Source organism: Gobio gobio, assembly GCF_949357685.1.
Source record: "Gobio gobio genome assembly, chromosome: 2".
In the NCBI taxonomy this organism is placed as follows: Eukaryota; Metazoa; Chordata; class Actinopteri; order Cypriniformes; family Gobionidae; genus Gobio; species Gobio gobio.
The window spans coordinates 20,346,986-20,359,895 of NC_137098.1; the positions used below are offsets into that span (position 1 = coordinate 20,346,986).

General features: G+C 38.7%; 1 protein-coding gene across 4 annotated transcripts in view; it reads right to left on the reverse strand.

The window, feature by feature from the left end:
* Positions 1–12,910, reverse strand: part of LOC307138715 (receptor-type tyrosine-protein phosphatase delta) — a 185,600-nt gene that overhangs the window by 75,376 nt on the left and 97,314 nt on the right. For all 4 annotated transcript variants that reach the window (XM_079837245.1, XM_079837243.1, XM_079837244.1 and 1 more), the window contains exons 5-6: positions 4,712–4,900; positions 869–979 (exon numbers count right to left, since the gene is read on the reverse strand). In XM_079837245.1, the coding sequence (XP_079693371.1) occupies positions 869–979; positions 4,712–4,900 (300 nt within the window). The remainder of the gene's footprint in view (positions 1–868; positions 980–4,711; positions 4,901–12,910) is intronic.

The window sequence follows — 12,910 nt, forward strand, 5'->3', positions numbered from 1 at the left end:
TATGAATCAGTGAGTCGATTCAGCGGTTTGGAGCGTGTGAATCAGTAAGTCGATTCAGCGGTTTGGATCGCCAAAGTCACGTGATTTCAGCAGTTTGGCGGTTTGACACGCGATCCGAATCATGAAATTGCATAAATATCCCACAGTTTCCATCGCATTTTTTAAGAAAACGTGCCGCATAATCAAGACCGAAAAAAAAAAGCAGCATTTTTCTGGAAGGACTGATATTGTTAATTCTATTGAAACATAATCAAAACATTTACAACTTTGATAATCTATAATGTATAACTATGATGATGTATGTTTGTTTTTACAGAATATTTTATTTATTTATTTAATCATCCTAGGCTACAGAAGAGTCCACTTAATTGAAGAATCACCCATATACATTACATTATAGTCTTTTATACTACATTACATATTTAATATTGCACTGAATTTGTAACGTTTTCAAAAATAGAAAAATTAAATAATAACATAAAACTTTTATTTTGTTTCAAAATAAATTGAAATATTCGTATTCCGTTTGCCAGTATAAAGAGAGATGAAAAATACGGTGGTCAGACATTTGCTGTAGAGAGGAAAGAGGTTTAACTCAATCAATCATTCCTGTTATCTTAAGAGTCAGTCATAACATACACAACAAGCATTTGAGTCAATAAAGGTTAAATTGAAACTAAACACCAGACAGGCAAAAAAAATCAAGGCAGCAGCAAATGTCATAATTGCAAAAGTGCTCAGAAAACCAGAGGGATCCAAACAACAAAACTGACCCACTAACTGGCTCAATTTGATTAAAATGTGTGTGTGTCTAGAGTTTTTATATGTTCTTTTGTTGGTTTTGTTTACCGCCGTGAGTTGTTCCTACCTCTGACATACAAGTTGGCAGGTGCAGAATAACGTGTGCCGTCATTGTTGGTTGCAACACATTCGTACTTCCCTTGGTCTGATTCCTCACTTTGTTCGATTTGCAGCGCTCCTACACAGTGGGAGAGAACACGAAGCAGAAAAAGCTAATTACAATAATAATACAAGCCATTAAACAACTTACACTAAATCACACGCTAGGCCTATTTCTCTCTATGAATTGGAATATTTGTTCTGTTTAGGTCTCCATAAGGGTGGACGCAACAGAATGGCTTCAGCTAAAGGAAGTTTACTGCCATCTGACTGCTGCTATACTGATGTTCAACCCTGAGAGGCGACATCTGCAGGCATGCCTCACATTCGAGAGGTTCGTATAGACTTAACCAGTTTATGCAAGCTAAGCTCCTGGAAGCTGGGGGTAGAAATGTTTCCCCTTAAAATGTCTAATGCAGTATTTCATTCTCTAGGCCCGATGCATCATGGGAAAGCAATTCCAGCACTAAAGATGGATTTCACGGTGGATTCGCGATGCATATTATGATTTTGTCAGGAACGGAGTAATTTTGAGGTGCTTAAATCGAAGTGTGTTGCGAGCTAGTATCTCGCCCTACAAACTATCTTGCAGCTTTTGCACTGGGAAGCGGGTCTAGAGAATAGCACGGCAAACACCGCAGTAGACATTTGAGAGGGCACAACAAAACAAAAAGAGACTTTGCAGCATTAATTATCTTGGACATTTTACAACCACATCAATGGAGAGGAAAACATACAGTACAAGATACATGTTGCAGGGTTTCTAAAGGCACTTAATCGTTAGGGTGTTTCAAAATAGTTTGAGCATTACTGTTTGGAAAAACAGTTGTGATAATAATCAATAATAATACTGATCGATTATTAATTGAAAGGTCTACAAAAGGTGAGGAGGGGGAGGGTAGCCCTGCAATATTATTACACATCTCACAGGACTGTTCATTATGGGAATGAGTGAAAACTGCAATACAGCAGCATATGACTCAAATAAAAAAGGTTTACAGTATACAAAAGCAGCATAAAAGGGGGAGGACAGTTAAAAAAAAATAAATTTAGCTAATAAAATTTGGTGTTAAATTCAATTCAAATTGATTCATCAATAAAATGGCCAAAGACTTCAGAGGGTGGAAGTCAGTAAAAATTGCAGCATTCTCAGGAAAAAAAAAAATACGCTGCTTGAATCGTAAAAATAGAAGAAGAAAAAAAATCTGTTGGGAGAATTATCGTTACCAGTACATAAACCTCTAGCACATGCAAATCTTTCCAAAGAACAAGAAATGTGTGTCGGCACAACTTACAACCTTTTGACAACCCTTAGCTGAAAAATAAAATGCAATTGTATTAGAAAATTCAAAATGGCCCACGCCGACAAGAAAGCAACCAATCACTGCCATAGCTTACGCAAAGCTACAAATGACACCCATAAAAATCCACCAATGGGATCAGCAGTGTGGTGTCACATGACCCAGGGAAAAACATTTCTTGAAGTGCACTGAACCGCAGCGGACACCGCCTCCTGAGTAACTTGACAAAAAAAAATGACACAAAATGGCCACCTCGGTATGGTCTGCCAGACCCACTGTTAGCTTTTCCCCAACCCTGAAGAATGGAAAAAAATAAAAACGTCAAAAAGTAAAACAGCCTTCAACCCAAGAAATGCAAGAAGTAAAAATAGGTGGAAGAAGAAAAAAAGCACCGCAGAAACTTTATCAAAAAAGTAGTTGTTTGGGCTTTTTTAGCTTGTTTTGAGAAGGGTATAGGTAGAGGAAAGCAAATGGAGGACGAAGAGCAAAAAAAAGAAGTTTGTAAAGACAGAAAGATGCTTTTTGGGGAAAAATCGTGGCAGAGAGGTCTCCGGTGTGTCTCCGACATCTGGGCTCATGTGCGGCTGAACAAGAACAGCTAAGGGGGGAAAAATGTTTGGCTGTTTTAGTTGGACGAAAAAAGGGACACATGATCTGCTATGGCCAAAAGATAAAAAAATCAAAATAAACAAATAATAATAATAATAATAAAATAATGAAATATAAGACATATAGGATATGCTTCTTTGGGCTGCAGTAAGCATATCGTCTCGGAAGAGAAAAAAAAATACAAGAGGCTTTCTTAAACTGAAAGAAAACCAAACGAAAGAAAGAAAAAACGCTTACGCAAAAATGGTGATAGATGGGTGGCGGGAACAGAACGGGATGGGGGGGTGGGTTGACAATGGGGAAGATGCCGGGGCGTTTCATGGATGCAGACACATGTGGGACAGGAAGAATGAAGTCAGTTGTTCATTCTGTGAACTTGAGTTGAGCACTCTTACCTCTTATTGGCGTACCACCTGGGTGGATTATATGAATGCAAATAAGATTAAGAAAGAAGAGTCGTTAGTACGAGAAGAGAGTCTGGCCGCTTTGGAAGAAGAATCAAATTAGCTTTGCTTTGCTTTCTTACAGACTGTATTAGGCTAAAACAGGAAAGAGAGACTCAGAAAAGACAGCCATTGGCTCTAGTGGAGAAAAGCACAGGATTGAGCATTGGTCACTTTAGGAGGTCAAAGATCAACTGGTACAGTGGATGAAGCACAAGGGGCCATTTTGAGACCTGCTGTGGCCATGATCTAGCGGGAGGGGAACTAAGGATTGATTGGGATCTTGGAGTGAAACAGTGGAGAGTCTTTGAGCTGTGATTTGAGACAAAGATGGAGTGACAGTGTCGGTGCGTGGCCCTGACCAGCTGCTCGTGTTGGTGTGTGCTTTACTGCTAGTCAACTAGTGTGTGTTCTGCTAGTTTATCGACACCGTTAGTAAAATGCATGCCATGCATTTTAACAGTAGTTTGAGAAACATGGAACATTAGTGGGAGGCATGTGTGCTCAGATCTACAAACTTACCAAATGACTCTGGAGATTTACAAAACAGAGAGAAGAAAGACAGCATAGAAAATATGATTATATTCCTTACGTTTGCTCTGGTTGACACACTTAAATCTGACACTCTATTGCACAGGGTTATTAACGGCTAAGAAAATCAAGAGAGAAATCAGACAACGAAAGAGAACAGGACAAGGGAGAGCGGAGAACTCTGGGAAGACATATTGTACCATATTGAGTGCTGGAAAACACATCGTATTCAACTCAACCATTACATATTCACAATGTGCGTCAATTGCAAAACGAAACAGGGGTTGTGGGGAGCGTTACGAGGGAGACCGCAGACGAAGAGAAGGAACGTCTACTGCGGCTCCCAATTCAACGGAAAAGAATCACCAACATTTTCAGCCCTGAATTTGGTCAATTGGATGCGCAAACACACAACAAAAGTCACACAAACACAGGGACGGACGTCTCCTTTTTTCGTTTTTGGATGTAATAGAGGTTTTCTAGGCTTTTGGTACATGTGCATCATGACATGAAAGCAACAAACAAAACAACCTTGATGATTCTTTTGAGAGCAGTGAATGAAGCCAGATTGTACTAATTGCGCATTTAAGGAAGAGAAATAAGGACATGAAGAACGACAGTTATTTATTATGCATGGTTCGGCTGCTTTTTGCGAATAAGTGTTAAAATGGAAACAAAACAAAGCCCAATTTAAGCTGGCCAAAAATGCAGTCATAGCAGTGAATCATGGGTAATAAATTAAACAGACAGGAACACAAGACACATTACACACAGAGGGGACGTAGACGACGATGCCGTTTCCTACAGAAAACCAAAAAAATGCTTCATGAGAAAGAACAGAATCTCAAACGTAAAGAAGGACAATAGTGGCTCTTGTCGCTGCTTTTCTTCTGCCGTTATGGAGCCAAGCGCTCGGTGGAAAATTACCTGATCGGAGCTGTTTGATGCGTCCGTTGTTGTTACTCGTGTTGACTGGGAGGAAGTCTTTGAACCAGGAAATGTCCGGGTCGGGGTTACCGCTAGCAGCACAGAGCATGGTGGCGGTACGAGTGCGCTCGACCACCTTGAGCTGAGGGCCCATGTCTATGGTGGGGAAACCTGCGGGCAGCTGATCCTCTGAAACACAGTAACACCAGCACAGTTACACCAGCACAGCAAACATGCACTTTCATTGTCCTTCAAGCCTTAAATCACATTTAGGAAGCTGCGCTAACCTGGAAAAACTTGGGGGTTTGGTCCCAGATAACAGGGAAAGTTCTCTTTGGCATGGACAAACCTTATTCAAGTAACATTAACAGATAGTGTGTTCAAAGTTATCTGGTCTTTAATGATGTACTTAAAACATTAGCACAAAAACGTTTAACGCATAACCAAGAAACAATGTTTTAAAAACCTTTCAAAAACGTTCAAAAACATGAACACTCAGAAATAACGTTTTTAAAACTTGAACATTAGCAAAACGTTCTTTGAACGTATTTTTTTTAGATGCTGTAAGACAAGCTACAGTTGTTTATTGAACTGTCAGTTAAAGGAGGTGCTGCACCTTTAACCATCCAAATTGAAAATTTGCAAGTTTTTGAAAACGCCATTCAGGGCCATAACCACCATAGACATTGAGGGGGTCAAATATCAGTCAAATCACTAGGAGCTGACTAGTTCAGGACCAAATGTTGGTTTGGTTTGTAGATAAATTACATTTCCCTTCAATTGTTGAATCATCCTTACAACAATTTATGGAAAAAAAGAATGTGATTATTTATTTTAGAAAGGTTTTAGACGTCTATCAAACTGCAATTTATTATTTTAATCATTCAATAATGATACAAAAAAAATTTAAATAAATGGGTACAATGACATTCTCTTCATCTCTCGAACATTAAAATTTTAAAGTGTAAACAGTATAAAAGTGTTAAATTACTTTCAACAGACCATGAATAAAGGCTCGACATATGTACGCAACCACTTGACCCGGATATGATGTATTCGAAATCAAAACTTTAACCTTGAGGTGACTTAAACGATAATCTTCAAACACTATCTCTAAAAATTGGATGGTTATGAATAATTATGTCCAAAATAATTATTTATGACATGGCTTGAAGGTGAGTAAATTATGGGATAATTTTCATTTTTGAGTGAACTATTCCTTTAATTTTTTTTTTTTGTTCCATGGTAACACTGTATATGGGTTGCATTATGGGTAACTAATTAATTACTATTTACAGTTACCATGCCTACTTTATATATTTACATGTCAGTGACCAAAGGAAGCTAAAAGTCTGCAAAGAATTGTAAACCTGAAAATGTATTTTTGCTTAACTTATTTGAAACCTGACTTTTGAAACAGAAAAAAAAAATTAATTAATTAATTTAAAAAGCCCTTACAGTTTGTTGTCTTTTTGGATGGGAGCCAAATGTCCCTCACAAGGATAGTAAAATCTAAGATCACCTACGTTGTGGGGTCCAGCCAGCGGTCCCCACGAGGGAAATATATTAATAAACATAGTAAATGATGCTTGTGAGGGTTGTGTTTAGGGGTAGGAGTACGATTAGGGATGGGGGATAGAAAATACTATTAGGTCAGTATAAAAACAATACAAGTCTATGGCAAGTTCCCACAAATATACTAAAATAAACGTGTGTGTATGAGTGCACGAGTGCACGTGTGTGCGTGTGTGTGTGTCAACCTACAGTAAACACAAGCAATCTAAAACAAACAAGAACTCAACAAGCCTCTAGGGGACATTACCAAAACACACGCACACAAACAAACTGTGATTACCACTGAACTACCTAAACATCTCCTGGGATTCACTTTCCATGAACTGAAAAGACCTCAGCTCAGGTATACAAAACCACATTAATGCAAATATATATTTCACTATATTGTTTCACTATTGCAACTGCCTCAGCTGCAACATTTTATCATATTTTTGGATAATTTGTGTAAAATGTGATTAAAAATGCAATGATTTATTGTAGATTTACATTAGAATAGAGCAAATGAGTCACTGGTATGTAGCTGCTGTATCACTGTTTAGTTCCAGCTTGTATGTTGACAGATCCTGGGACATTTTCTCTTGTTTCTAGAAAACAGTGAAGGATTTGAATGAATGTGTGATAGACAACGGAATAATATCCCTGTCTAAATAGTGACTAAAGACTGATTATGACACTTCAGCGCCTCAGAGGGAGGCATCTGCTGTAATGGAGGATTTCCTGCAGCTCATAAAGAGCTTGAAATGCTCCTCATTGTCTCTGAAATCATTATAACGCTCTTTCAGAGTGCTGTGATTCAGTGAAGATTTGAAGATGTCCTTAATTTATGCCAACCAAGTGCCAAGGTCTGGGTTGAAATGTCGAAATGCGTGCATTGCAAGGTTTAATTCGTAATTTAACATCTTAGTAAATGGAAATTATCTCAATACAAGAGGGCTCTTAATTGTCATGAAAACAATGTCATGGAGCAAGAAAAATATAAATGTTCTTCATTTTCTTCCTGCAAAATACAATTTGTGATTTCTTTCTTTTGATTTTAGGGGGAAGTATGACCTGAACATGTTCTTGGCAGGTTTCATGATTCATCCATATGAAATGAAACACAAAAGCAGCACAGACGATCTGTGATGTCCAGAATTGCCAGATGTGTTATCCATTTAAAACATTTCCAGTAATTGCTCCTTGTGCATTAACACACATTTTCATATCTTTCTGCAAACATTCTAATCCAAATCCTCTTGTGACCTTCACAGGCTTCGAGCTTCATAATGCAGTGGATGGGCGTCTAATTTTAGCTATTCTGTGGTGTGTAGGCATCGTCTGTTATTAGCTACTTGGCAGCTAAAGTTACATTTCAGTCTGTCTTTCTAAACATGCAGGTGTAAAATTAATACAAAAGCTACAGAAAGTTTCTGAGGGATCATTCTGAAGTCTGCCAACCTATACTTGCGTCTGTCCCCAACACGGTGTCATACTAGCTGATAGCAGGTTCTGTCTAGATTCTGCTTAACATAAGCATATATTTTGTTCATGGATAGCAATTTCTTTCTGAATGGCTCAGGGTTCAGGGTTAGGCAAACTTCTCTTAATAAACACAAAAGAGCCACTTATTAAGGCACAAGGCTTCTGTCTACAATCTCAGCTTGTATCACGGCCTACATTTCAGATATTTTCATTTCAAGCTTACCTTTGAAATTTGCCCTTTCAGCACTACTAATAGCATTGGCTCATTTATGATAAACTACTTGTGTTTTTCCTCATTTTTGAAATGAATGAATCTGCTAAATTAATTAATGTAAATGACAGATTGCTGTATTCTGATTCATCTTTCCTCTGTGTTAATGCAGATTGTGTCAATACAGAAATGACCAGTTTCATGCTCACTAACAATAAACTCTGCTAATTTATTTGCGAGGTCAATGGAAATGCCAACAAATAACGTACACAACACTTATCCAAAGCTCAGCTCAACGTTAATTGGGTACTGGCTCTGGATGTGTGTAAGTCTTTAAAGCAATGCCAAGGTCGATGTGTGAATCAAGCTCTTTAAACGAGCCAAATTTCACCTGCCATAAAGCCAAGTGCCTGCAGTCAGCCTTAGAGGAACAGAGGCAATGCTGCTAATAATTATTGAACATGACATTCCATGCTGCTTGAAAATCAATGCCTTTCAGGCAATATGTATTGTTGGAAATCAAAATATGCCTGTGAGACTATACGTTTTCTCTCCTGAGAGGAATCGATCTTGGGTATCCGCTGTACAATACAGAACCTCAGAACCTCTCCTTCCACCAAAACAGCAAGAACTCTCCAAGTTCAGCCAAATACATTTGTCCTTGGTTCGCTCCGGGCATGAGGGAGGATTTTCCCTGGGACATTTTCTATTCATATTTCTCAAGCTAAAAGCAAAAGACTTTTTGCAGCTCTGCTGCATAATTAAATATAGATTTCTGGAGTCTGGCTTTGTTTTATTAGTATTTTCTATGAATAAAGTACACTTTGGTGTCCCTTTCTTTTAAAGTAGAGGCACATTGTTTTCTGATGTGTGACATTCGATTCATTATATAAACTATGATCTAACAGAAAATTAATGTAGCGTGAAAAATAGCTGATTTTGATCGACTGTATCTAACAATTAAAATCAATTACTCTTGTCCTTTTCACATTCACAGTGTTTAGTCTGTGGTGTAAAAGGTTGCATTCGCAATTAAAGAAAAAACACAAGCAAAACATGGTCAGGTCAAAGGGCCCTATTTTAACGATCTGAAACGCAAGTGTCAAAGCGCGAAGCGCAAGTAACTTTGTGGGCGGGTCTCGGCGCTGTTGCTATTTTCCCGGCGCTGTTGCTATTTTCCCGGCGGGATAAATGGCTCTTGCGCCCGGCGCAAATCTAAAATGGGTTGGTCTGAAGTAGCTTCATTATTCATAGGTGTGGTTTGGGCGTAACGTGAATAAACCAATCAGAGCGTCATCCAACATTCCCTGTAAAAGCAGGTGCGCAAGTTCCATTATGGATTGCTATTATTATGGCGTATTTACCAGGCGCACGCCAGGAGCGGTTCACAGCCGAGGAGACTGATGTTCTTGTAAGAGCAGTGAAAGACAGAGAAGTTGTGTTGTATGGGGATGGGAGAAACCCACCCAAAATAGCGTCGGTTAAACAGGCGTGGGAGGAAATAGCCACAATTGTTTCATCAGCTGGCATCCCCAGGACGTCGCACCTGACGCCAGCAGAGGACATCGCTGCGTCCACCCTCACCGATTTTTTTTCCTGGTTCTTGACGGACAAACCAATTTGTTAGATGTCCTTATATACATATATGTCTTGCCAGAAGTTGCCACTATTGGGCAAACAGGTCTCCTTAATTATTAGACTACAATTAGCCTGAATAATTTGTAAGCTAGATTTATGCCTATTTTTTCACATCTTCGTGGCACACCACAATGATTTCCGTCATCTCATGTGTTAATATTTTTTAGTGTAACAATTTATGATTTGCAAAAATAACTGTTGCATCTGTGTAGATTACATGAGCAAAGTGTATGCGCGTTGTGCACGCTATACATTATGGTCAAGCATGCGCCCTTAAAATAGCATAATGAACAACGTGCAACGCGCCACTGACTTTAGACTAGGTTTTTTCTGGTCAGTGGCGCAATTGTTTAATGGAACAGCAAAATAGCACCAGGGATTGTTTGCGCCGGAACACGTCTCCTTTTTTGCGCTGAACCGCCCAGGTAGCGCAAGTTCATTCACTATTTTAGCGACGTGCTTCTGTGGAGGGAAAAGCGCGCTTTGCGCGGGTGCAAAATAGGAATGACCTATGCGTCGGTGTACAAAGTCAATTGCGCTGGGTGCAAGATAGGGCCCAAAGTGTCTGAATAATTTTGGTCCCAAATTTTTATAAATTTTACTGGTAGTCAACTGTATGAATAATCTCTGGGTATAATATGTCACAGTTTACTTTATTTTGCTATCCTCACTTACATGAAATTAACTATAGTGTCCTGCACCCACTAGTAAAAAATTATATCTGGTGTCTGAGTAATTTTTGGTTTGACTGTATATACCTCATTTGCAGAAAGTGCTGTTTACAAAAACAGCCTCTAAACTAAAGCCACATTAGGAAAAAAGGAAATAACTTGAGCTGTTAATTGACACTGTTGGATTCCATCTCATTTTCATCTTGAAATTGGCATCTACACAGAAATCAAAACCATTTGACAAAGATCAGTGCTCTATTTTTAACACAGTCCAGTAAAGTCAGTGATTGTTTGGTTTCCACCAAGAAATTTCTCTACACACACGCACACACAATTAATCAGCATTACATTTTTAAATCACCTCACAAATTAAAAGGTACTTCACTCTGCCAGTCCTCTGATTAACTGCTGAAAAAAACGCCACAGCAGTGGCGGAGATGTGTCCTCAAGCTAACGGCAAGCAAATAACCACCGTTAATTGTTATTTAATTTGTGCTCTCCACATGATTGTAAGTTTTTCGAGGAGAAAGGTTATTGACGAAAACATTTCAAAGCATAAATTAATTGAGCTGCGTTCACCATATGCTATGTTAGCACTTCTGCTCGCTGCCACGATGAGGTTTTTCTGTTAGAGGACGAATAAATCACGTAGACGAGAGAAAAAACAGCTGTGTAGGTCAATCGAGAAGGTGAGAGAAAGACAAATCCAGGGTTCCGAAGTCAAAAAGCGATAATACGAGAGGGAAATTTTAAACATTAAATTAAAAGTTAGAAGCGCATGAGATCATTTTTCCCAGCGACATGCATTTGCCGTCTTTAACATCAAGGGCAAAAAGGATCCCAAGTGCTCATCTTAACTCTCATTATACACTGGAGTACAGTATATCTCCCTTCCTCACGTCACATGACGCAGTATAATGGCGCGGTCGCTCCTGTGAAGAGAGTCGCTAGCAGCCGCAGGCCGAGCGAAAACCCCCTGGTGATCATTTACACACATTAATGACGCTCAGGTCATTGAACAACCGATGGATGTCCTGCCTAATACGCTGCTGACGGGGGAAAGCAACTAAGACTAGCAGGAGCTTTTAGAAGCTGTTAGATCAGACTTCATCTCATGCATTCATATGCATTTAACTCTTTAAAATAAAAACCTCTGGTGGGACATTGTGGTAATGCATTTTTAACTGTGTCTAAATCAGTGTTACTATAGCATTCAAGTCACCTTTATTTATATATTTATATAGCGCTTTTTACAATAAAGATTGTTTTAAAGCAGCTTTACAGTGATAACAGGAGAATAATGCAACAAAGTTTGTTTCGGCCGTACAGCAGATCTAGAAGAAAATAGTGTCATAGTCCAGCTTAAAGGAACATGCCGACTTTTAGGGACTTTAGCTTATTCACCGTATCCCCCAGAGTTAGATAAGTCCATACATGCCATTCTCATCTCCGTGCGTGCCATAACTTTGTCTGAAGCACCCACCGCTAGCCTAGCTTAGCACAAATACTAAAGGCAAACGGCTCCATCTAGCCTACTGCTCAATAAGTGACAAAATAAGGCGCAATGATATAACGCAGCTCCTGAAAATAGTCCCCAGCACGCTCTCTGTGCAAGTAGGTTGTCACGTTGGTTATGTTGTCGGAAGTTGCGTAATATCATTGCGCCTGCTAAACCCATGGTACAGCACAAAGTTCCTTGATTATTACGCAGGAATGAGAGAATAATTCCTAGCCATATCGGTCTAGAAAATCGCAACTTTTAATTTTCCGTCAGTCTTAGTACACGATGTAACTATACACATCACAACATGTAAATAGGAAAATGTTGCCGTTATTTTGTCACTTATTGAGCAGGAATAGTTCACCCAAAAAATATTTCCTCACCCTCAAGCCATCCTAGGTGTATATGACATTCTTCTTTCAGCCGGAGTTACAAACAATCGGAGTTATGTTAAAATATGTCCTGGCTCTTCCAAGCATAATAATGGCAGTGAATGGCAGCCCAAAATAGTTTATACATCCATTATAAAAGTAATCCACATGGCTCCGGGGGATTAATAAAGGCCTTCTGGAGCGAATCGATGCGCATTTGTAAGAAAAATATAAAAATTTAACACATTATAAAGTAAAATATCTCACTTCCAGACTTGCCAGACCGCCTTCCGTATTCAACTTGCGAAGAACGTGTAACGCCTCCCGCAGTTCAAAATGCTTCCGCTACGTCCAACATCATTGTCGCGCTAGTTACGTTTTTTTTTTAAGTTGAATACGGAAGGAGGCCCATTAAAGCTAGATATTTTACTTTATAACGTTAAATGTGAATATTTTTCTTACAAAAACCCATCGATTAGCTTCAGTAGGATTACTAATGTACTACTCATACAGTACAGCTCAGCTCAATTTTCATATAATGGTGTCAATGCAGATCAATAATAATTATTTTGAATATAGTGAATATATTATTTGTAAACTACTACAGTTTTTATAAATACTTTGAATTAGCTTTTTATTTTTTCAGTTTTTACTTTACATTAGGGTTATATTTGTTAACGTTAGTTATGAAGTATCATGAAGTAACGATGAAAAATGTATGTTATTAACTAACAGTAACACAGATGAATAAATACTGCAACAAATATTTAG